This window comes from Stomoxys calcitrans, chromosome 2 (assembly GCF_963082655.1).
Source record: "Stomoxys calcitrans chromosome 2, idStoCalc2.1, whole genome shotgun sequence".
NCBI lineage: Eukaryota > Metazoa > Arthropoda > Insecta > Diptera > Muscidae > Stomoxys > Stomoxys calcitrans.
In genome coordinates, this window is record NC_081553.1 from 156607484 (window position 1) to 156629958 (window position 22475).

General features: G+C 37.9%; 1 protein-coding gene across 1 annotated transcript in view; it reads right to left on the bottom strand.

Moving 5' to 3' along the window:
- Window positions 1-22475, bottom strand: part of LOC106094291 (synaptic vesicle glycoprotein 2C) — a 177662-nt gene that overhangs the window by 149702 nt on the left and 5485 nt on the right. The window contains exon 2 of the mRNA XM_059363491.1: window positions 55-147. Coding sequence (XP_059219474.1) covers window positions 55-58 — 4 coding nt within the window. The 5' untranslated portion in view covers window positions 59-147. The remainder of the gene's footprint in view (window positions 1-54; window positions 148-22475) is intronic.

Here is a 22475-nt window from a genome sequence, read left to right on the forward strand (position 1 = left end):
TAAGGTCAGTGAATTGTGAAACATGATAAACAAACCATTGAATACAATACATACTCATTTTTCGAAGAGAACGAGGTACCTTTTTGTAGAGAATACTTTCGTCATTCAATAGATCTCTAACCAACCAGAGTAATGTGATACAATTATCTAGAAAGAAACACAAAATATTGGTATATCAATGAAACATGAAATTATCATAAACAAGTAAAAGCGTGCTAAGTTCGGCCGGGCCGAATCTTCTATACCCTCCACCATGGATCGCATTTGTCGAGTTCTTTTCCCGGCATCTCTTCTTAGGCAAAAAAGGATATAAGAAAAGAGTTGCTCTGCTATTAAAACGATATCAAGATATGGTCCGGTTCGGACCACAATTAAATTATATGTTGGAGACCTGTGTAAAATTTCAGCCAATTCGTATAAGAATTGCGCCCATTGGGGCTCTCGAAATAAAATAGAGAGATCGATTTATATGGGATCTGTATCGGGCTATAGACCGATTCAGACCATATTAAACACGTTTGTTGATGGTCATGAGAGGATCCGTCGCACAAAATTTCAGGCATATCGGATAATAATTGCGATCTCTAGGGGTCAAGAAGTCAAGATCCCAGATAGGTTTATATGGCAGCTATATCAGGTTATGAACCGATTTGAACCTTATTTGACACAGTTGTTGAAAGTAAAAATAAAATACGTCATGCTAAATTTCAGCCAAATCGGATAGGAATTGCGGCCTCTAGAAGCTCAAGAAGTCAAATCCCCAGATCTGTTTATATGACAGCTATATAAGGTTATGAACCGATTTGAACCATACTTGGCACAAATGTTGGATATCATAACGAAATACATCGTGCAAAAATTCATTCAAATCGGATAAGAATTGTGCCCTCTAGAGGCTCAAGAAGTCAAGACCCAAGATCGGTTTATATGGCAGCTATACCAGGTTATGGACCGATTTAAACCATACTTGGCTCAGTTTTTGGGTATCATAACAAAATACGTCGTGCGAAATTCCATTCCATTCGGATAAAAATTGCGCCCTCAAGAGGCTCAAGAAGTCAAGACCCAAGATCGGTTTATATGGCAGCTATATCAGGTTATGGACCGATTTGAATCATACTTGGCACAGTTGTTGGATATAATAACAAAGCACATCGTGCAAAATTTCATTCTGATCGGATAAGAATTGCGCAGGCTAGAGGCTCAAGAAGTCAAGACCCAAGATCGGTTTATATGGCAGCTATATCAGGTTATGAACCGATTTGAACTATACTTGGCGCAGTTGTTGGATATTATAACAAAACACGTCGTGCAAAATTTCATTCCAATCGGATAAGAATTGCGCACTCTAGAGGCTCAAGAAGTCAAGACCCAAGATCGGTTTATATGGCAGCTATATCAAAACATGGACCGATATGGCCCATTTACAATACGAACCGACCTACACTAATAAGAAGTATTTGTGCAAAATTTCAAGCGGCTAGCTTTACTCCTTCGGAAGTTAGCGTGCTTTCGACAGACAGACGGACGGACGAACGGACGGACGGACAGACGGACGGACATGGCTAGATCGACATAAAATGTCACGACGATCAAGAATATATATACTTTATGGGGTCTCAGACGAATATTTTGAGTAGTTACAAACAGAATGACGAAATTAGTATACCCCCCATCTTATGGTGGAGGGTATAAAAACAATGCACAGGAAGGTTTGCCAGGCCCTCAAAGCAAGAAGTCGGGGAACTCATTAGCCGGAATTGTTAAAAAAAATAATTTTTATAAAAAGGATAAGACCTTTTTGAATACAGCGGCGAGAACATCGTGCCATGAATATAAGTGCATAATATAATGCACCCACTTTTGCACGTGTCAATGCTTCCCATTCGTATTGGCTGTCCGTTTACAAATGCAGACTCGTAATGTTATAACACTCAGTTTCAAATTAATTTTTTGAAGCATTCAGAGTTTCAACCGCTTCTTCAGTATAGCTAATACATTTTCGATTAGGTTTTGGTTTGAAGTTGTTAATACCATAGTCTAAAATTTTTAATTAGAAAGCCACACATTTAAAATTCTGGCAGTATCCTTACACACAAAACAAAAAATTCATCAGCCATAAAAGAAATCGTAGCATGAAAATTATCGGAAAATTAAGGATTTTATTGAATACTGAAAAAAAGTGCCAGACAACAGACGGGTTTGATCGCAGACAATACGCCATTGGTACAAGTTACATAGCGTAGTGAGGGTTGTCATCAAAGTTTTTTTTCCTAATTTTATCTTATACTAACTGACCGGGGTCCGCTCCGCTGCGCCTTCTTTTACTTTATATGGAACAAAAGTTTCCTTGGAATATTTATTTTCGAAGATCTTTTAGTGAAATACCATGCTAACTTAACTAAGAGTTTAACAATATAAGTGCCTTCATCTGAATCCCATATGATCTTTATTGGTCTACGAATTTAAGTTTGGATGTAAGGTGTACTCCATTTTTAAAATACTTCATTTCAGCCCGATATTCTCATGATTTCTGATTTAGTGGTGTTTTCGGGGGAGAGGTGGTCCCCCAGGTACTTGGCCTTGAAAAAATATTAGCATCGTGCTCTTCTCTCAAATACCATTTATTTAAATCCCATATTGCCATTGGCATAAGAGGAGTTTAAAGGATGAGGCGTCCCCTAAACACATGACCACAAAATAGGTTATTAAATTCGTTTTCAAATCTCAAATACTTTTCATTTGAGCCACATATTGGCATGGTCGAAAAATTTGTTCCCTTTGGGGGTGTTTTGAGAAAGGGGTGATGCCCTAAATACATGGTCCTACATTTGGATATCAAATTCGCATTCTACTCCCAAATACCTTTATTTGAGCCCCATATTGCGATGGTCTGTAAAAAAATGCTCTTTGTGGGGTATTTTGGGAAAGGGGTAGACCCCCAGAAAATTGGTCCCGAAAATGGGTATCAATTCTTGCTCTACCCCCCAATACCTTTACTTTAAGCTCCACATGGACATGGTCGGTAAATATTCCCGATTAAGGGGTGTTTTGGGGATTGGGGTGGTCCCCCAAACACTAAGCCCGGAAAATATATCAGCAACGTGCTCTATTCTCATATATCTATATATCATTTATTTGAACCCCATATTGCCATTGCCCTCAAAATTGGATATCAAATTCGTTTTCTAATCTCATTTAAACTCCCTATTGCTAAAGTCAGCAAATATGTCCGGTTTGGGGTATTGGCCTATGAATATTTAGCTCCACTCTCTTTTGGACCCAAATTGCCTTGGTGAGCAAATACGTCCTATTTGGGGGTTGTTCTGATGGTGGGACGTCCGCTAGACAGTTGGCCCCTAATGTTGATATCAGATACGTGGTCTACTCCCACATACCTTTAATTTGAGTCCCATATTTCCATAGTCGGCAAACATGACCGGCTTGGGGAGTGTTTTGGGGGATGGGCGGCCACTCAGTGAGTTGGCCTTGAAAATATATATCGGATCCGTGTTCCACTTTAAAACCCCTCTTATTTGAGCCTCATATTGCAATAGTCAGAAAATACTTACTATTTGGGTGTTGTGGGGGTGGGGTGGCCCCATAGACACTTTTCCCGAATATTGATATCAAAGTCGTGCTTTACTTTGTCCCCTTTGTCTCCTTCGGGGGGTGTTTTTGGTGAGAGGCGGCCCACTAAACACTTGGTCCCATATCATATCAGATTCGAATTCTAAATTCAAATACCTTTTATTTAAGTCCCATATTCCCATGGTCAGTAAATAAGTACAGTTTGGAGAGTGTTTTGGAGAAGGGGTGGACCCCCAGAAACGTGGTCCCACATTTGGATATCAGGTTTGTATTCTACTCGCAAATACCTATTATTTGAGTTCCATATTGCCATGGTTGGTAAATATGGCCGATTTAGGGGTGTTTTGGGGCTTGGGGTGGTCCCCCTAGCACTTGGTTCGACAATTGGATATCAGATGCGTTTTCTTATTTTAAATACCTTTCATTTGAGTCCCATATTGTCGTGATTGGTCTAAATATATGTTTGGTAAAATTTCAGCCAAATCGGATAATAATTGCGCCCTCTTTAGGCTCAAGAAGTCAAGATCCCGGATCGGTTTATATGGCAGCTATATCAAAACATGGACCGATATGCCCCATTTACAATCCCGACCGACCTACACTTATAAGAAGTATTTGAGCAAAATTTCAAGTGGATAGCTTTACTCGTTCGAAAGTTAGCGTGCTTTCGACAGCCAGACGGACGGACGGACATAGCTAGATCGACTTAAAATATCATGACGATTAAGAATATATATACTTTATGGGGTCTTAGACTAATATTTCGAGGAGTTACAAACAGTATGACGAAATTAGTATACCCCCACCCTATGGTGGAGGGTATAAAAATCAATTTGTGTTTCTTTGTTTGATTGTGTGTTCCTTATAGACTCGAAAACGAATGAACCGATTTTCTTAAAATTTTCACAGATGGTGCATAATGTTCCCATGCTGAAAATAGGGTACTACATTTTTGGGGATTTCGGACCCTCCCCCTTACCCTAATTTTCAGAAACGTCAGATCTCGGAAATGGGCGGTGCGATTTAAGCCAAATTTTGTGTGCTCTCTTATAGTAACCTAAAAGCAGAAATTTGGTATCCAAATTTCGGATGGGGTATCTAGGGGGGGCGCCCCACTCCCAAAACTTACCAAATATATATATAGACCACTCACGACAATATGGGACTCAAATAAAAGGTATTTAAGATTAGAAAACGTATCTGATATTCAATTGTCAGACTAAGTGTTTGGGAACCACCCCAAAACACTCCTAAATCGGACATATTCACCGACCATGGCAATATGGGACTCAAATGAATGGTATTTACGAGTAGAATAAGAATCTGATATCAAAATATGCGACCAAGTGTTGGGGGGCCGCCCCTCCCTTATTTACTGACCATCGCAATATGGGGCTCAAATAGAAGGTATATTAGTGTAGAATACGAATATGATATCCAAATGTGGAACCAAGTGTTTTGGGGCCGCCCCTTCCCAAAAACATCCCCACAGAGCACAAATTTACGAGCACAGCTCAATATATGGGGCTCAAATGAAAGGTCTTTGGGAGTATAGCACGAATTCGATATCAATATGACACCACCCGTGTAGGAAGTTATTTGCTGACCATTGCAATATGGGGCTCAAATAAGAGGTATTTAAAGTAGAACACCAATATAATATATACCTTCAAGGTCAAGTCAATGAGTGGCCGCTCCATCCCCCAAAACCCCCTCAAACCGGTCATGTATGCCGAGTATGGAAATATGGGGCTCAAAAGAAAAGTATTTCAGAGTAGACCACGAAGCTGATATCAACATTCGGGAGCAACTGTCTAGGGGATTTCCCACCACCATAACAACCCCCAAATAGAACGTATTTGCTCACCAAGACAATTTGGGTCTTCAAGACAGTTAGCTCGATATTGATAGTTTTTGCCAATGTGGGCTTCAAATAAATGATATATAGATGCATGAGAATAGAACACAATGCTGATATCTTTTTAGAGCTTAGTGTTTGGGGGACCACCCCACTACCATGTCAATGTGGGGCTCATATGAAAGGTATTGGCGAGTAGAGCACTAAATTGATACCCACTATTGGGACTAATTTTCTGGGGTCTACCCCTTTCCCAAAATACACCACAAACGGCAATTATTTACTGACCATCGCAATATGGGGCTCAAATAAAGGTATCTGGGAGTACAATACAAATATCCAACTGGGGGAACATATATTTTGGGCACCGCTCTTTCCACAAAAACCCACCAAATGGTAAAAATTTGCCGGCCATGCCAATATGTGGCTCAAATGAAAGGTATTTGAGATTAGAAAACTAATTTGATAACCAATTTTGGTGCCAAGCCTTTGGTGGACGCCTCATCCTATAAACTCCACTTAATCCAATGGAATTATTGCGTTTGAATAAATGGTATTTGAGAGAAGAGCACGATGCTGATATTTTTTTCAGGGCCAAGTGTCTAGGGGACCGCTTCACCCCCGAAAACACTCCTAAATCGGACGTCATGAGAATATCGGTCGGAAATATAGTCTTTTTAGAATGGTCCAATAAAAATCATATGGAATTCAAAAAAGGCACTTATATTTTTATACTGTTAGTCAAGCGATATACACAATCCATTTTCGTAGCATGGTATTTCACTTAAAGCTCTTTAATTGTCGAAAATAAATAAATAAATTACAAATTTCAAATTACAAAAAATAAATATTCAACGGATAATTTTGTTCCATATAAAGTAAAAGAAAGCCCAGCGGGGCGGGCCCGGTTCAGCTAGTATTTTATAAACAACTCAAATGGTTCAAACACTGTCCGAGTTTATTTAGATTTTATGGTACACTTAATACAAACTTGCTTTTAAATCAAAAAGTGGGATATATAAGGCTAAGATTCAACAGTGGGAGGAAATGTGACACATTTACAATAAAAATAGTAGTGGTTATCCCCTCCTAAAGTAAGTATTTTATTCGATTTTCGAGACATTATTGTGATTGCTTTCTTTTAGATAATAGATTTTGAGGCAAAAAATAAACTTGCAGATTTCATTCAGTAGGACATCCCCTCATACTTTATGAAAGAATTTTCATAAAAGTATTATGTTAACATTGACATTTTTGTAGTGTTTCTAAAAAGTAATAGCGAAAAGCAAGAGTTTTTAATATTTTTATTTATCTTTTAACTTCATCAAAAAATTTTTTGTTTTTGCTTTCTTTTAGATAAAAGGTTTTGAGGCAAAAAATAAACTTGCAGGTTTCATCCAGTAGGACAGAAGCGCGCACGTGTGTCCAAAGGTATAGGCAATTAATGTCATCCAAGTTTTCAGTCAGTGTAAGTGGTTAGGTTAGGTTTAAGTGCCAGTCTGCCATCAGACTCACTTAGACGTTTTCGTCCATTGTGATACCTCCGGAAAAGAAAATGCCTTCCTGTTCCTACCATTTAACCATCCAGATCGCTTTAAAAAGCCCAATAACTACGAATGTTCACATCCGCTAAATCTGACAGGGACACACACAGAGAAGGTGTTCTATAGTCTCTTCTTCTTTGATGTCCTCACAGCTTCTGCAAAAGTCGTTGCTGGCAACCTTCAGCCTGTCAATATGTTTTCCGATTAGATAGTGAGCTGTCATGACGGAAACAATGACTGACTCGTCTGTTCTAGTCAATGACAGCAAAGCGGTAGAACTCTTCAAGTGTAGATTAGGCGACATCCTTCACCAGGCCCGAAGGAAAACGAATGACTTAGCTTTCATGTCGCTAGAGGCAAACCCACATATTCCAGAATCCCCGGGATGTGCAGGGTAGTTCAAGTCTCCCAAGCTCATTCGCTTTACAATTCCCTGGGATATTTCTGTAGCCCGGCACCCAGAACACGTGAATTTTGAACTGTTCAGCCATCCCGTTGAGAGATCTGCGACAATCGAGGGCAGTTTTTGTGTGCAGAAATACTTTCTCCAGGGATTTAATGGCTGCCTGGCTTTCTGAGAAAATATTTATGCCAATGGTCGTAATGTCATTAAATCTTTGCCATTCCACCACTTCCTTAATTGCAAGGATCTCTGCTTGATACACACTGCAGTGGTCGGCTAATCTTTTCGATATGACCAGTTCTATATCTTTTTAGTACACCCAAAGCGCAGAGTACTTTTTATCAAAAAGCGGCTCAGGTAGGGTGTAATCCACACTGTCTGGAATATCGGATATTTTATTAAGGATAACACAGTGTCCGTAGCTACCACATGACCAATGAGAAAGCTCGCTTAATCTCACGGCAGTGGTCGCTACAATTTGGGTAGCCACAATGTCCAGAGGCATAAGATGTAGCATTAAATTTAGTGCATCAGATGGTATCATCCATAGTGCGGCTGTGATGCACAAACAAGCCATCCTTTGGATCCGGTTAAGTATTGAGCAGTAGGTGGATTTTTGAAGCGCCGTCCACCGGACCACAACACCATATAGCATTATAGGTCTGACAACTGCAGTATATACCCAACTCAACTTTTGCCAATCGCTCTTTTGCAGGTGTATACGGCAAAAGTTGCTTTTCTTTCCCTTTCCAAAATGTTGGATTTCCTGTCCAGCAAAACACCCAAGTATTTTGCGCTTTTTGTAAATGGAACATTCTTTCCTTCCAAGGAGACAGGTGCCACTGCAGGCAGCTTGTATCTCCTGCTGAAAAGAACTACTTCTGTCTTGCACGGATTTATACCTCGACCCAGGCATCTTTGCCCTAAGATATGTTTCTATCAACCTCTCAAGAGTCTTCAGCATAAAGGATGACAGATTAATAGGACGAACATTTTTCGCCTTATGTGGTAGGGCTTTTCTGCTTTCGGAATGGAAATGACCTTCGTGTCCTTCCATCCCACAGGTATATATGACCTGCTGATACAAGCAGAATATATCCCCCTAAGCAAGGGGACCAGTCTAGCAGACACAGCTTATAATTCAACCGGTATCACCGGTTGAATTACAAGCTGTGTTTACATTAGGGCCTGGCATCTTAAAGGAGTCGAGACTTTTTGTCGCCCAAAGGATTTTTGGCTCAAACACAATTTCCCCAATAATCTCCGGCGAATGCATTCCTGGGACAACCTCGTCTAGATTCATGTTGTTCGTTGGAGAGTTTCCGGAGTAATGTGTGTTTACGATTAGTTCTAGTGTTGCCTCACTAGACATTGTTCATACATTCTGTGACGTCTGAATAGAACCAACCGTAATAGATCTCGAGGACAGAATCTTCCTTAGCCTAGAGGCATCTGATGTATCCTCCACGGAGCTGCAGAGCTCTACCCAGGATTTGTTCTGAGCCTTTCTCAGCTCGCCCTTATATTTTCTTAGCTCAGCCTTATAGATGTCCCAATCGAGTTTTCTTCAGTCCTTAAATAGACGAACCAGCCCTAGGGTCCATCATGGCGGTCGCTGTTTGCCCCTTGGCTTGGCACTAGGACATGCTGCGAGTCATGCAGGGCATTCGTGACTCGCTTGACCACTATGTCTATATCGTCCGCAGTTTCCACTTCCTTTTCTGGTCTACAAGGGATAGACGTGCAGAATTGGTGCCGAGATATATCCCAATCCGCCGTTGTTTAGCCGAGGGACCACTTCTGCAGTATTTTCTCCGAGGCTTAAACTAATATAACGATGATCCGAGAAGCTGTGGTCATCCAACACATCCCAGTCGCATATTCTACCACTAGTACCTCCTGCCTATTCCTGGTAATAAAGGTCGGTTTATACTCTTTATTACAAGTCGCCAGATTGCATCTTATAATATATTCGATAAGCAGCTCGCCCCTTTCGTTGAAATCCTAACTTCTCCATATCTGGTGATGTGCATTACCATCACTTCCTACAATGAGGCTCTTCTACCCTACAGAAGCGGCTTCAACCATCGACTTAAGATTTGAAGGCGCCATCTCTAAATCGAAAAAAAATGTAGACTACTGTTTGCAAGAATACAGACTCTGTGTCTGCCATTCCCCATACCCTCGAGTAGTTCAAATCCCGGAATTCTTAGTCCACGAACCATTCCAACCATGGCTCCTGGATAGGAATCACGTAAAATCCCCCAGCCATCAGGAGAACCTTAAGTGCCGCCGAAGCGGCCTTACAATGGTGGAGATTTATCTGTAGAAACCGGACCATAGTCAGGATTCAGAACTTCTACCACTGTTGTGTTAGCCTTGTCTTCTGATACCACCAGGAGTTCATCCTCACAAGATTCGTTAGATCTTGTCTTGATGAGCTTCCGTACGCATCCAGGGGTAGGTGAGAAAGCTGTGGAACCACTCTTCCTCAGGGCCCTAGACACTTGTGTTGTGGACGATTCTTGCTTCACTAGCTGCTGCTGTTGAAGTACTTTTTGAATTCCGTACTTCCCCGCTGGCGCACACCTTAATCCCAGCCCAACTGGATGACCCACCCACACAGGGATTATCGGGTCCCGTATCGATGCCATCCCGAATACTGCATGTCTCCGGTCAACATCATCCTCAACCAATCTTCCAGTCGGTGATTGAAAGATTGGTATTACACTCCCTTAATTTTCCAAGTATCGATTCAGGATCTGAGGTATCCAAGCATGCACCATTGCTTGGTATCCAAGCATGCACCATTGGTCGAGAAAGAAAGCCTCTCAATAAACCCGAGAGTGATGCGTCTTCTATTATCCCAACCTCTTTAAGAACGCGTTGATTTGCCGGGGATGTCCGATGGCCTAGGCAAATTATAGGCATGCGAAGAAAGAATAGATCTGTCTAGGGTCAAGGCTAGTGGAGCCTGGAGCGGCCGCTCCACTAGTCAAGCTTTCAGTAGCAGATAACATGCTACGATACCACCACCGCAGCTGTTGGGTCATTGGAGTCAATTTAAAGCCTACACCCGAGCTCTAGATCAGGCGCTCCACTGCAAACAGACGCAGATCATCAGCCGCCTAATGGATACCTCTATCGTAGCTATCCTTGAGTGACTTAAATTTTTCTTCCAAAAATAATGACCTATTACATGTTGCAGGAAAATTCTTGCGGAGCGAAAAAACAAAACGTCCGCTCCATTCAACGGTTCAAACAAGAAAGTGTAAGTGGTTGCAGACGCAACATCCACATAAAAGTGAATAGGTCGAATTAAAATTTTTTTCGGAGTGTGTTAAACGGATTAAAAAGTTCATCTACAGACTGCCAAATATAAATTTATATATTTTCCAAATATTTTAAATTTGTATACCAGTTGCATCATTTATTATCGTGAAATGAAGTGAAACAATATGTTGAAAAATCAATTTAAGTTAGTTTCGAAATATTTGAAAAAATTAAAATAAACATTGCCCTATTACGCCAATTATAATTAGGCTGCGACTCCAAAAACATCAATTTAAGTTTTGATTGCGGAAATGAACGGACGTAAATGTTTCCATTATAAGTACAAGTGAATAGTTGAGAAACTTTTAATCACTTTTTCGAATCGGGTTAATAAGAGTAAGCGGGATATATATAAAATTTTGGGTTTCATTTCGTAAGTGATGACTTCCTTCCTATACTAATATATTATTCAAGAACAGAATTAGAAGAAATTGTATACATATAATGACTATCACTATTGCTCAGTTCATTGACAAGATACGGTAAGCTTTAAAACTTACCATACGAATTATTTACAGTAATTTTATATTTTTATACCCTCCACCATAGAATGGGGGTATACTACAATAATTTCGTCATTCTGTTTGTAACTACTCGAAATATTCGTCTGAGACCCCATAAAGTATATATATTCTTGATCGTCGCAACATTTTATGTCGTCCGTCCGTCCGTCCGTCTGTCTGTCGAAAGCACGCTAACTTCCGAAGGAGTAAAGCTAGCCGCTTGAAATTTTGCACAAATACTTCTTATTAGTGTAGGTCGGTTGGTATTGTAAATGGGCCATATCGGTCCATGTTTTGATATAGCTGCTATATAAACCGATCTTGGGTCTTGACTTCTTGAGCCTCTAGAGTGCGCAATTCTTATCCGATTGGAATGAAATTTTGCACGACGTGTTTTGTTATGATATCCAATAACTGTGCCAAGTATGGTTCAAATCGGTCCATAAACTGATATAAATAAATATATATACTGATCTTGGGTCTTGATTTCTTGAGCCTCTAGAAGGCCCAATTCTTATCCGATTTGAATGAATTTTTGCACGTAGTATATTATTATAATACACAACAACTGTGCCAAGTATGGTTCAAATCGGTTCATAACCTGATATAGCTGCCATATAAACCGATTTGAGATTTCGACTTCTTGAGCCTCTAGAGGCCGCAATTATTATCTGATTTGCCTGAAATTTTTTTACGACGGATTCTCTCATGACCATCAACATACGTGTTTATTATGGTCTGAATCGGTCTATAGCTCGATATAGCTCCCATATAAATCTATCTCTCTATTTTACTTCTTGAGCCCCCAAAGGGCGCAATTCTTATGATTTGAATTTGTCATACACGATTGTGTATATGGCGATAATGGTTATAACCCTTTACGACTTATCTACATATTGCAACATTCGTCTATTAATTTCACATGATTTTAATTTGTCATACACGATTGTGTATCATATGTACGAATACAGAATGAAGAAATAATAAATTTGATCAAGTTATCGTTAAACTATCCAGAGGTTCATATGGTTTCGGTATTTTTACCAAAATAAACTAAAAGCCAATAAAAATTTCTTTAGCGCTGTATGAAGTTAAATTTTATTGATAATTAATTCATTTTAACTGAACTATGGGGTCATTTTTATTGAGGATAGGCACAAAATTTAATTCGACATTCAAAACCGAAAATGATTCGATTTCGAGCGATTGTCGTTTGTTCGTCTATTGTTCGACATCCAGAACCAACCAGGCCGTAAGGGTCATCCCGTTGACAAAACACCAATCAACCAATTTACTAAGGTCATTCTGCAGGAGTTGAGATTTATTTCAATATTTTATATATAATATTATACAATCAAGAGATTAGAAAAGCTTCGGATTAGCAGCATAGAGTAAAAAATTAGATGACGATATAACAGAAGGAAAATCGTTCAAGTATAAATTAAACAGAACAGGACAAGATAAGATGACTGCTCTGAGGGATACTAGATGTAACTCGGATTTTATTATAAGGGCGCCATTGAAGATAACTGTCTGCCTTCTGAGGTCAATGTAAATAATATCAGTTTGAAGCCTTTTGAAAAGTGACTTAAATATATGACCAACAAGTTCGTTACAGAAGATCTTCCCTACATAAGTCCATGTTGGTAGGCAGAGACAACATTTCCCACAGTAGGCGAAAGTCTTTCAGTAATCAATAAATCAAAGAGTTAAGGGATTGCACTCAACTTAGAAGCACCCCAATAATTCTTTATATCCGATCTACTACCCCTCTTATGAAGAGGAATAATATTACTTTCCATCCATATGTCTGGAAAGCATCCAGACCTAAGTGACAGATTAAACAAGAAAGTGAAAGGTGTACACAACAAACTAGCACACACATTAAGAATGATAGAACGCAATCATCAGGACTTGGACAATAGTTCATAGATTGTGATTTAATGGCATTAAAAACATCAGATTCAGATAAAGAAATAAGATATAGTATAGAATAAGTAGGAATAATATATGGATAAGAAGCAAAAGTCATCTTTGTATCACACTTGAAAAAAGCGTGCAAACATGTGGGATATGTCACTATGGTCATTTGACTCCGTGTCCTCAAACTTTTTAGAACTGGGAAAACTCGTAGTTCTTTTAGAGTTTACACACTCATAAAAGCTCTTGGGATTGGTTTTCACCGTGTTCCTCATGTTGCCCAAAAAGTTATCATGGCATAATTTATTAAGTTGTAAGAATCTGCTTTTAAAAACTTGAAATTTTCTGAACATCTTATTCCTTTTACTTTTCAAACTTCGTTAATCCGTAGTAAATCAGGGTGGGCCAACATTCTGTCTCTAAACAGCAACTGGAGCAGAAAATTTTATACAATTGTTAAGAGTGGAGTAGAAGAAAGATATTAAGATGCCTTTAAATCATCAATTCTAGATTTTCTAATTGTACCTCAATCTTTTCCTGGATCTACAGTAATTTGGTGGGTGACGACGAGTGTCCAACGAAATACATAAATTCGGATGATAAAGATCCTCTTGCCAAACGAGGCCCAATTTTTCCAATTTTCCATTGAAGGATAAGTCACATATCTATCCCACATCTTTTGCTTTCTTAGGAATCCATTTAGTTGGACAATTTCGGTGGTCGAAAACCGCTACCCGCAGAGCTTTTACTCCGGGACCATTTCTATTCATATATTTCCAATCAAGGATCTTAAATTTCATGCCTAACGTAATAAATGATCAACATCTTTGATGTTAACAAAAATATAAGCCTGCAATGATTTCATATTTACTTAGATTGGGAATAAGACTTCCAAGCCTTAACATGTTTTTTTTTTTTTTTTTTTTTTTTTTTTTTTTTTTTTTTTTTTTATTATTCTTAAGTCTATAGATTATAATCCTTACAGACTAAATTATATGCTAAATATTTACGAATATATACATATTTTAGATTCAAAATAAATAAAACTATGTGTTTAAGTGAAGTATTAATTTTCTTTTAACAGAATCACGTTTTTCAGAGAGATCGATGAGGCTATAAAATTTATTAAATTCAACAAAGAGGCGGCGTAAAGGGTCTTTGTTTGCATAGTTTGATGTGAAATAATTTATTTGAAATAGCTGATAGTTTCGGGATGGCCTTAAGGGAACATTTATGTAAATTCTATTCAAAATAAAATCGGAGATTATTTTGCCTTGCATTATATTGATAAGGAAAGTAACATTCAGCATTATTCGTCGGCTTTTTAATGTTGGTAATTTTATTAAGTTTAATCTGTATTCGTACGATGGTAGAGCCCGAGGGTCCCAGCCACGCCCCTTAAGGCAAAATAAAAGAAATTGTTTCTGAACTGACTCAATCGCATTCGAATGAATGGAATAGGCTGGATCCCATATAATGGACCCATATTCCAAAGTAGAACGTACAAAAGAAATATATAATTGTTTCGTTACTAAGGGATCTGAAAATTCTTTACTCCAACGCTTGATAAATCCCAAACTTCTATAAGCTTTGTTCGTAATTAAGGAAATATGTTTTCTAAAATCCAACCTGTGGTCCAACAGAATCCCCAAATCATGAATAGAGTCCACATACTCCACCATACAATCATTCAAATAGTAACTCGTATCAATTCTTCTCAGCCGAAAGAAAGACATATGTTTACATTTTAAAGTGTTTAGTTCTAGCAAGTTAGCATTGCACCATTTATAAAACTCATTAAGATCGGATTGCAGTATACACTGGTTTGCTTCCTCATTAAAAGAGTAGAAAATTTTAACATCATCTGCATACATTAGAACCTTTGATCGATGTATCACGCTGGGCAGGTCATTTATAAACAATGTAAATAAGACCGGTCCAAGATGACTTCCTTGAGGAACACCGGATGTCACAATTATCTTGTCGGAAATAGCATTTCCTACTTTCACCATCTGAGCTCTGCCCATTAGATATGATCTTATCCACTTCAATAACGCATTGGAGAAACCCATAAGATGCAACTTCAACAACAGTAATTCGTGATTGACCTTATCAAAAGCCTTACTAAAGTCTGTATAAATACAGTCAGTTTGATATCGTCTTCTAAATCCTTCATTTACAATCGTAGTTAACTCTAAAAGATTCGTCACTGTAGACCGATGCTTCCGGAAGCCATGTTGAAATTTACAAAAAACAGATGAGACCTGAAAGGATAATATCTCAGTCACAATTTTTTCAAATAATTTAGGAATTGTATTCAGTTTAGCGATTCCTCTATAGTTCGATGCATCAATTCTACTACCCGATTTAAATAAAGGTACAATAAACGATTCTTTCCATATTGGTGGTAAATAGCCAGTATCCAGGGACTTATTGAACATTATAGAGAGAGGAAGAGCAAAATTCTCTGCACAGTATTTAAGAATGCATGAAGGGATTCCATCGGGACCTGGGACCGTTGTGTCCTTTAGACTCTTTAAATTGGCCAACACCGTTGTAATATCCAATAATGGAATAGTAACGGTTGAGAATTCCTCAATATAGTAGGGATATTGGAAAGTGGAATCATATATATTATCAGAGTAGGTAGTTTTAAAAAATGATGCAAATATATTGGAAATTCCAGTATCATCATCTGCAACATCAGATCCAAAATGTAAGCTCTTTGGACAATCATTAGATCGACGCTTAGACTTTATGAATCCATAAAAAGATTTCGGGTTGGATACCAATTCATTCTTCATTCTCGATATATAGCCCTGATACAGTCTTCTATTTAAGATGGTGTATTCCGATCTTGTGACTGAATAATTTACAAAGTCCAAAGAAGAACCACTTTTTTTAAACTTTTTATAATGCTTATTCTTTCTATTCTTTAATCCTGATAAAGCAGCCGAATTCCACGGAGGACCAGTATTCCCACATTTAATCATCTTCGGAACAGCTATAGACAATCCATCTTTCAAAATAGAATAAAACATTTCAATCATCTCATCCAGTGAGTTTAGTGATTTAAGTACAGACCAATCAATCGATCTTAAAAATGAATTCATCTGATTATAGTTTGTTTTGGAGAAACAATATCTTGTCTCCTCTAAATAAGAATTAGCAGAGTCACTAGAGCATAACAATAAGGGAACTTGAATTTTTATGGTGGGATGATATCTATCCTCAGGGTGGACTAAAGGATCCCATGGACAAACAAAAATGTCGTGAGGTTGACTTACGAATACAAGGTCAAGAAGTTTACCAAAAACGTTGTGAATATTATTAATTTGTGACAAGCCGGAACCAAATAATGGACCAATACATTGGTTAGTACTCTCACTGATTGCAGTAGGCAAAAGATCATTACTATCTTGACTAAAAGTCCAATTAATACTTGGTAAATTAAAGTCTCCGAGAACAATTAAAATATCGTTTGGTTTTGCTGACTCAAATGCACTTAAAATAGACGACGTGTGGTTGGTATAAATATCAACGCTCGAACTAGGTGGTACATACGAACATGTTACAAAAAGTGTTAAGTTCTTAAGAAACACTTTAACAGCGACTATTTCAGTACCAGTAGACAATGAAAGAGGAATTTCTTCTGCCGTAAATCGAGAAGCTACAGCTATAAGAACCCCGCCACCTCTAGTTTTGGAAGTCTCATTGCGATCACGTCTAAAAATTTGATACTGTTGACATAAAATTTCCCTATCATATACATTATCTTGAAGCCATGTTTCGGTGAAAGCAATTATATCGTAATTAAATTCAAAACTATTAATAAATAAGGAAGATAACTTAGAATTTAAGCCTCTAACATTTTGATATACAAGACTAATGTCTTTAACGGAGGGTGTTGCAATTAGTTTTTTGAATCACTGTTTGGCAAATAAACTACATCAGTTCTTGGAATATCCCTATAAACATATTCGTGAATTACAGCTTTAGGAGGCCAAAAAGATGGGTTTACAATTGTTTCAAAAATATCATCAGGAACAATTATTTTAAATGAAATTTTACTTCTTTTTTCTGCATATTTAAATTTAAAGACCTTTATCTCATGATTAGAGCCAATTTTACTATTAATATATGAAATTATATCGTTCTCAGAAGTTTCAGCCGCAAAACGGGCAGCAAATATAGTTTTCTTCGGTACGACAACACGTAAATTGGGACTAGCCGGAGTATTCGGAGCATTTGGAGATTTCGGCGAAGTTAGAGGGGAATAAAATTGATTAGTTCCGGATGGAATAACTTCCGCTGTTAATTTGTTTGCATCGGTAGGTTTTGACGAGGATACACTTGTAGAGAAAGTATCCGGAAGATTGATTTTCGGAACAGATATGACATTTGTTTCATTATTATGTTACCTGAATTACGTCGCTAATTTAATCTCTGTCGATGGAGACTACTTCAGAATTTTGTTGATGCATTTTTAAATTCCCCAAAACAAATATTGAGACGTCGCTACGTTCCCGATAATTGTTTAAAACTTTTGTTTAGTTAAGCCTTTTTTTGAAAACCATAAATTTTTAAAATTTTTTCATACCTATCGTCGCAAGCCGTTGGACAGCGCTGGATATAAATTATAAGTCCAAAAAAATTATAACTGTAAAGAAAAGGAATAATATTTCATTTTGCATTCGCTCAAACGAATCAATATATAATTCGTAGAACATACATTTGGTATTTTTTTTATCATTAACTATTGGTGAAATTTTTACTTATATATTAATTTTTTTTCCTGACCTTTCTTCACCTATATGTCCAAGAATCACTTTTTTGTGTTTTTATACGATAACTGTAACTTTGCAAATGTTATTAACTTTTTATTGAAATTTCCAAAAATTAACTTATTTATCTGGCTATATTTTTCCCTTCCGTAAATAGACATTAAGATGTGTTAAAAAGGGACTGGGGACCGATTCAAGTTTTATAGAAGAGCCCGAACGGCGTGCCGCAGTGCGACACCTATTTGGGGAGAAGATTTAACACGGCATATTTCACAAATGTCGCCGGAATTAGGAGGGGATAACCACCGCTGATCATTTTTCTGATGTTCTTGCCAGGATTCGAACCCAGGCGTTCAGCGTCAAAGGCGAACATGCTAACCCCTGCGCTACGGTAGCCTCCACAATATATCCATTAGTAAGACAAAAAGCCATGTAACCAGTCAGCACTCATGATCTCATGTTTGGTAGTTTTGCAATAAGCATTATTACAAAGTAATAAAAGTCTCAATCAAATTCAATTTTAAAAGAATGTAAAAACCATTTTTAAACATTTTTTTAATTACGAAATACATATTTTTTAATCAAAATACCGGCGGGGGATTCGAAATTCAGTTCGCAATAAAAAGAAAGAAGTAAATTATTACAAACAAATGATTTGAACGAAGGAACATTGTTTTTTAAACATTCTTGGTTTAAAATTGCTTTGTGTAACGGTGCAAAGCAGCTTTAAAAATATTTTCCCGATAACAAGTCGCATTTTTTTGGCTCGATTATTTTGGAAGTATACCTCCTGCTCAGTTAGGAAATTTTTCTCGTGAGAGAACATGATTTTCGGAAATTCACCAAGTTCGGGTAACTTGAATGTTTTTTTTACCAACTCATATCGAGCTAAAGATTATGGAGTTTAGATTACTCCCACACATTTTTGTCTATTAAATCAATACAAAATATTTACACATAAAAATGCTATGTTAATTATGCTAATTGTTATTTATTGTTTGTCTGTATTCTGTGAGTGGACTAGTGACTCCCTCCTCAGTTGCCAAAAATGTGTAGAACCCATGGCAATTCATATTAATATCCAATCTTATCTATTATCTATTCCATTATATAAAAATTAAATTGTTGCGCTTTGTTTGTTTGTCTATTCAGTGTAGACTCAAACGGCTGAACCGATTTTCATGAAATTTTAACAGATGGTAGATTTTGGGCCCCCGGTGAAAATAGGGTACTACATTTTTTGACATCCGCAGGGGAGGGGGGAGATGCGTGCCTCGATTTAAGCGAAATTTTATATGCCACCTTATGGTACCCCAAAAACACGAAATCGGTATAACATTTTTGGCTCAAATAACCTGGGGAGACGTACCAAAACCCACCTGGACGGACATGTTTACCGATTGGGACAATATGAGCAAATAAAAGGTATTTAAGAGTAGAGTACAAATCTGACATACAAATCTCCCCACCCTCCCAAACTAACCGCACGGACATGTTTCCCGATTGGGATAATATGGGTATCAAACGAAAAGTATTGAAGAGTAGAGTACAAACTTGGTATACAAATTTCGCCCAAAAAAAAACCCCAACAGGACTCTTTCACCGCATTGTGCAATATGTGTATCAAATGCAAGGTATTTCAAAGTAGAATACAAATCTGCCATAAAAATTTATTCCTTGGTATCTGAGGCGCCTCCCACCCACCAAAACCCCCAGCAGGGCTTATTAACCAATTGAGACAATATGGATACCAAATGAAAGGTGTTTGGAAGTTTAGTACACATCTGTTATAAGAATTTGGTCAAAGGTGTCTACGGGGCCTCCCCAACCCCAAGACCCCTAAAATGTGCATGGATGTCCAACGTTACAAAATGGGTATCAATAGGACGTGTAGTTCGAGCGGGATAATATGTAAGTTAAAATAAATGCCTATGTCAGTAGAGTTTGAATCTAATGTTGATATAAGGATTCAAGAATATGGGTCACGTCCAGCCTCAGGACATGTATATCTCGACATCAAAGACTGAAATAAATTGTCTTTCAAGTCTTAGCGTCGGGGCGCGCGAAACTCTCCTCCCAATAAAAACAACCCCAAACTGTCATGTATTACGACCGAGAATATATTGTACTCAATAGAAAGGATGTGTCCCAGTGCAACCCCCCTCCCCCTGTCCTACCCAAAAAAAATGAAATTAAAAATGATATATGAAGGACGAACAAGTAGAATAGGACAGCAATACAAGGCTTTTGGTAGTAGAGTACACTTTTTACCATCAAAATGGGATAAACACAGTAGGACCTACTGATCCTAAACAAGTAAAAAGGCGTTACCTTATGGCAGCTATATTCAAATCTGGACCGAACTGTCCCATATTGCAGTAGTATATCGAGCGGCTTAACTTAACTCACTGTCCCGAATTTCGTCGACATCGGACAATAAATCCGCCCTTTATAAGCCAAAAACCTTAAATCGAGAGATCGGTTAATATGGCAGCTATATCCAAATTTGGACCGATCTGGGCCAAATTGAAGGAGGTTGACGGGCGTAACAAAACTCACTGTCCTAAATTTTAGCAAAATCGGATAATAAATGTGGCTTTTATGGGACTAAGACCCCAAATCAGCGTATCGGTCTATATGGCAGCTATATTCAAATCTGAACCGATCTGGGCCATTTTAAAGAAGGATGTTGAAGGGCCTAACACAACTCACTGTCCCGAATTTCAGCAAAATCGGATAATAAATGTGGCTTTTATGTGCCTAAGACCCTAAATCGGCGGGTCGGTCTATATGGGGGCTGTATAAAGATATAGTCCGATATATATATATATATATATATATATATATATATATATATATATATATATATATATATATATATATATATATATATATATATATATATATATATATATATATATATATATATATATATATATATATATATATATATATATATATTGAAATATGATTTTGGATGTAGATAACCAAAACAAACAAAAACGAGAAAAAAGTCATTATGTTTGGATATTCATGTAAACCTCTTTCGCCGCAATCCGCTGAAAATTGGATAACTTATGCACCCGAATTCGGCCCGGACATTGAGTGCTCTAATAAATATAAGTCACTGTTGAATTTTGTATTTCAAATTTCAACAAAATCAGCTAATAAATAAAACTTTTATGAGCTTCAGACCCTTAACCGGCATATGGGTCTATATGATAGCTACATCTAAATTCGGTCCGATCATTACCATATTAGGGTCGGATGGCGGGTGGCCTAAAAGTACTCACTGTTTCAAATTTCAGCGAAATCGGATAAAAAATTAAGCTTTTATGGGCTTCAAACATTTTATCGTCAGATCGCTCTGAATGAATTGTCCGACGGATGGGACGGATGTCGGGATACCTTAAAACTAACCACCGTTTTAAACTTCAACGAAATCGGGTAAAAAAATAGAGTTTTTATGGGATTAGACCCATAGACCGTCAGATCTGCGATATAGGCCGTCAGATCGGCTATATCGAAATATAGTCCGATCTGAACCATATTTTGGTCAGATTTCGGGAGGCTTAAAATTACTCACTGTTTAAAATTTCAGCAAAATCGGATGAAAAATAAAGTATTTATGGGCATTAGACCCTTTATCGGAAAATCCGTCTATATAGCAGCTATATCCAAATAAGATCGTTCAAGAAGATCCGTTCAAGAACTTAACCAGCGTGCATCAAAAAGATGTATCTGCGCCAAATTTCAGCTCAATATTTCAATGTTTGAAGGCTGTAGAGTGATTACAACAGACGGACGGACAGACACACGGACATCGTTAAATCGTCTTAGAATTTTACGACGATCCGAAATATATATAGTTCGTAGGGTCGGAAAGTTATATTTCGACGTGTTGCAAACGAAATGATTACATGAGAATACCCCCTACGGTGGTGGGTACAATAATTAGTGTGGATCTGAACGAGACCCGTTGCCCTAAATATCTTGATAGCCCCCTTCAAAATGCTTGACATTTTGGGGCTCAAACAACATCGTGCTCCAGCACGATGCTGATATTATATCAGAGTTCGCCACCTCAATTGCATTCAAACCGGCCATGTTTGCCTACTATGGCAATAAGGGGCTCAAATAATACGTATTTAATAGTAGAAAACAAATTTGATAACCAATTTTGAGCCCAAGTGCTTGAGGGTCGTCTCACCCCATAAACTCCCCCAAAACCATTGACAATTGGGGCTCAAATAAAAGAAATTTGAGTGTAGAGCACGATGCTGATAATTTTTAAGGGCTAAGTGCGTGGGTGGCCGCCCTACCCTAGATACACCTTAAAGTGGACGTATTTGTGGATTTTGACAGTAAGGGGGCTCAAATTGAGATCTGTTTTATGGCCAAGAGTTTCAGGGATGTCTCACCTAAACTTCCCCTTAACCACACATATATACCGACTATAGCAATATATAGCTCAAATGTGATTTTTGGGAGTAGAGTATGAATTTGATATCCACTTTCCACCTTCGGGGCAAAGGGTTT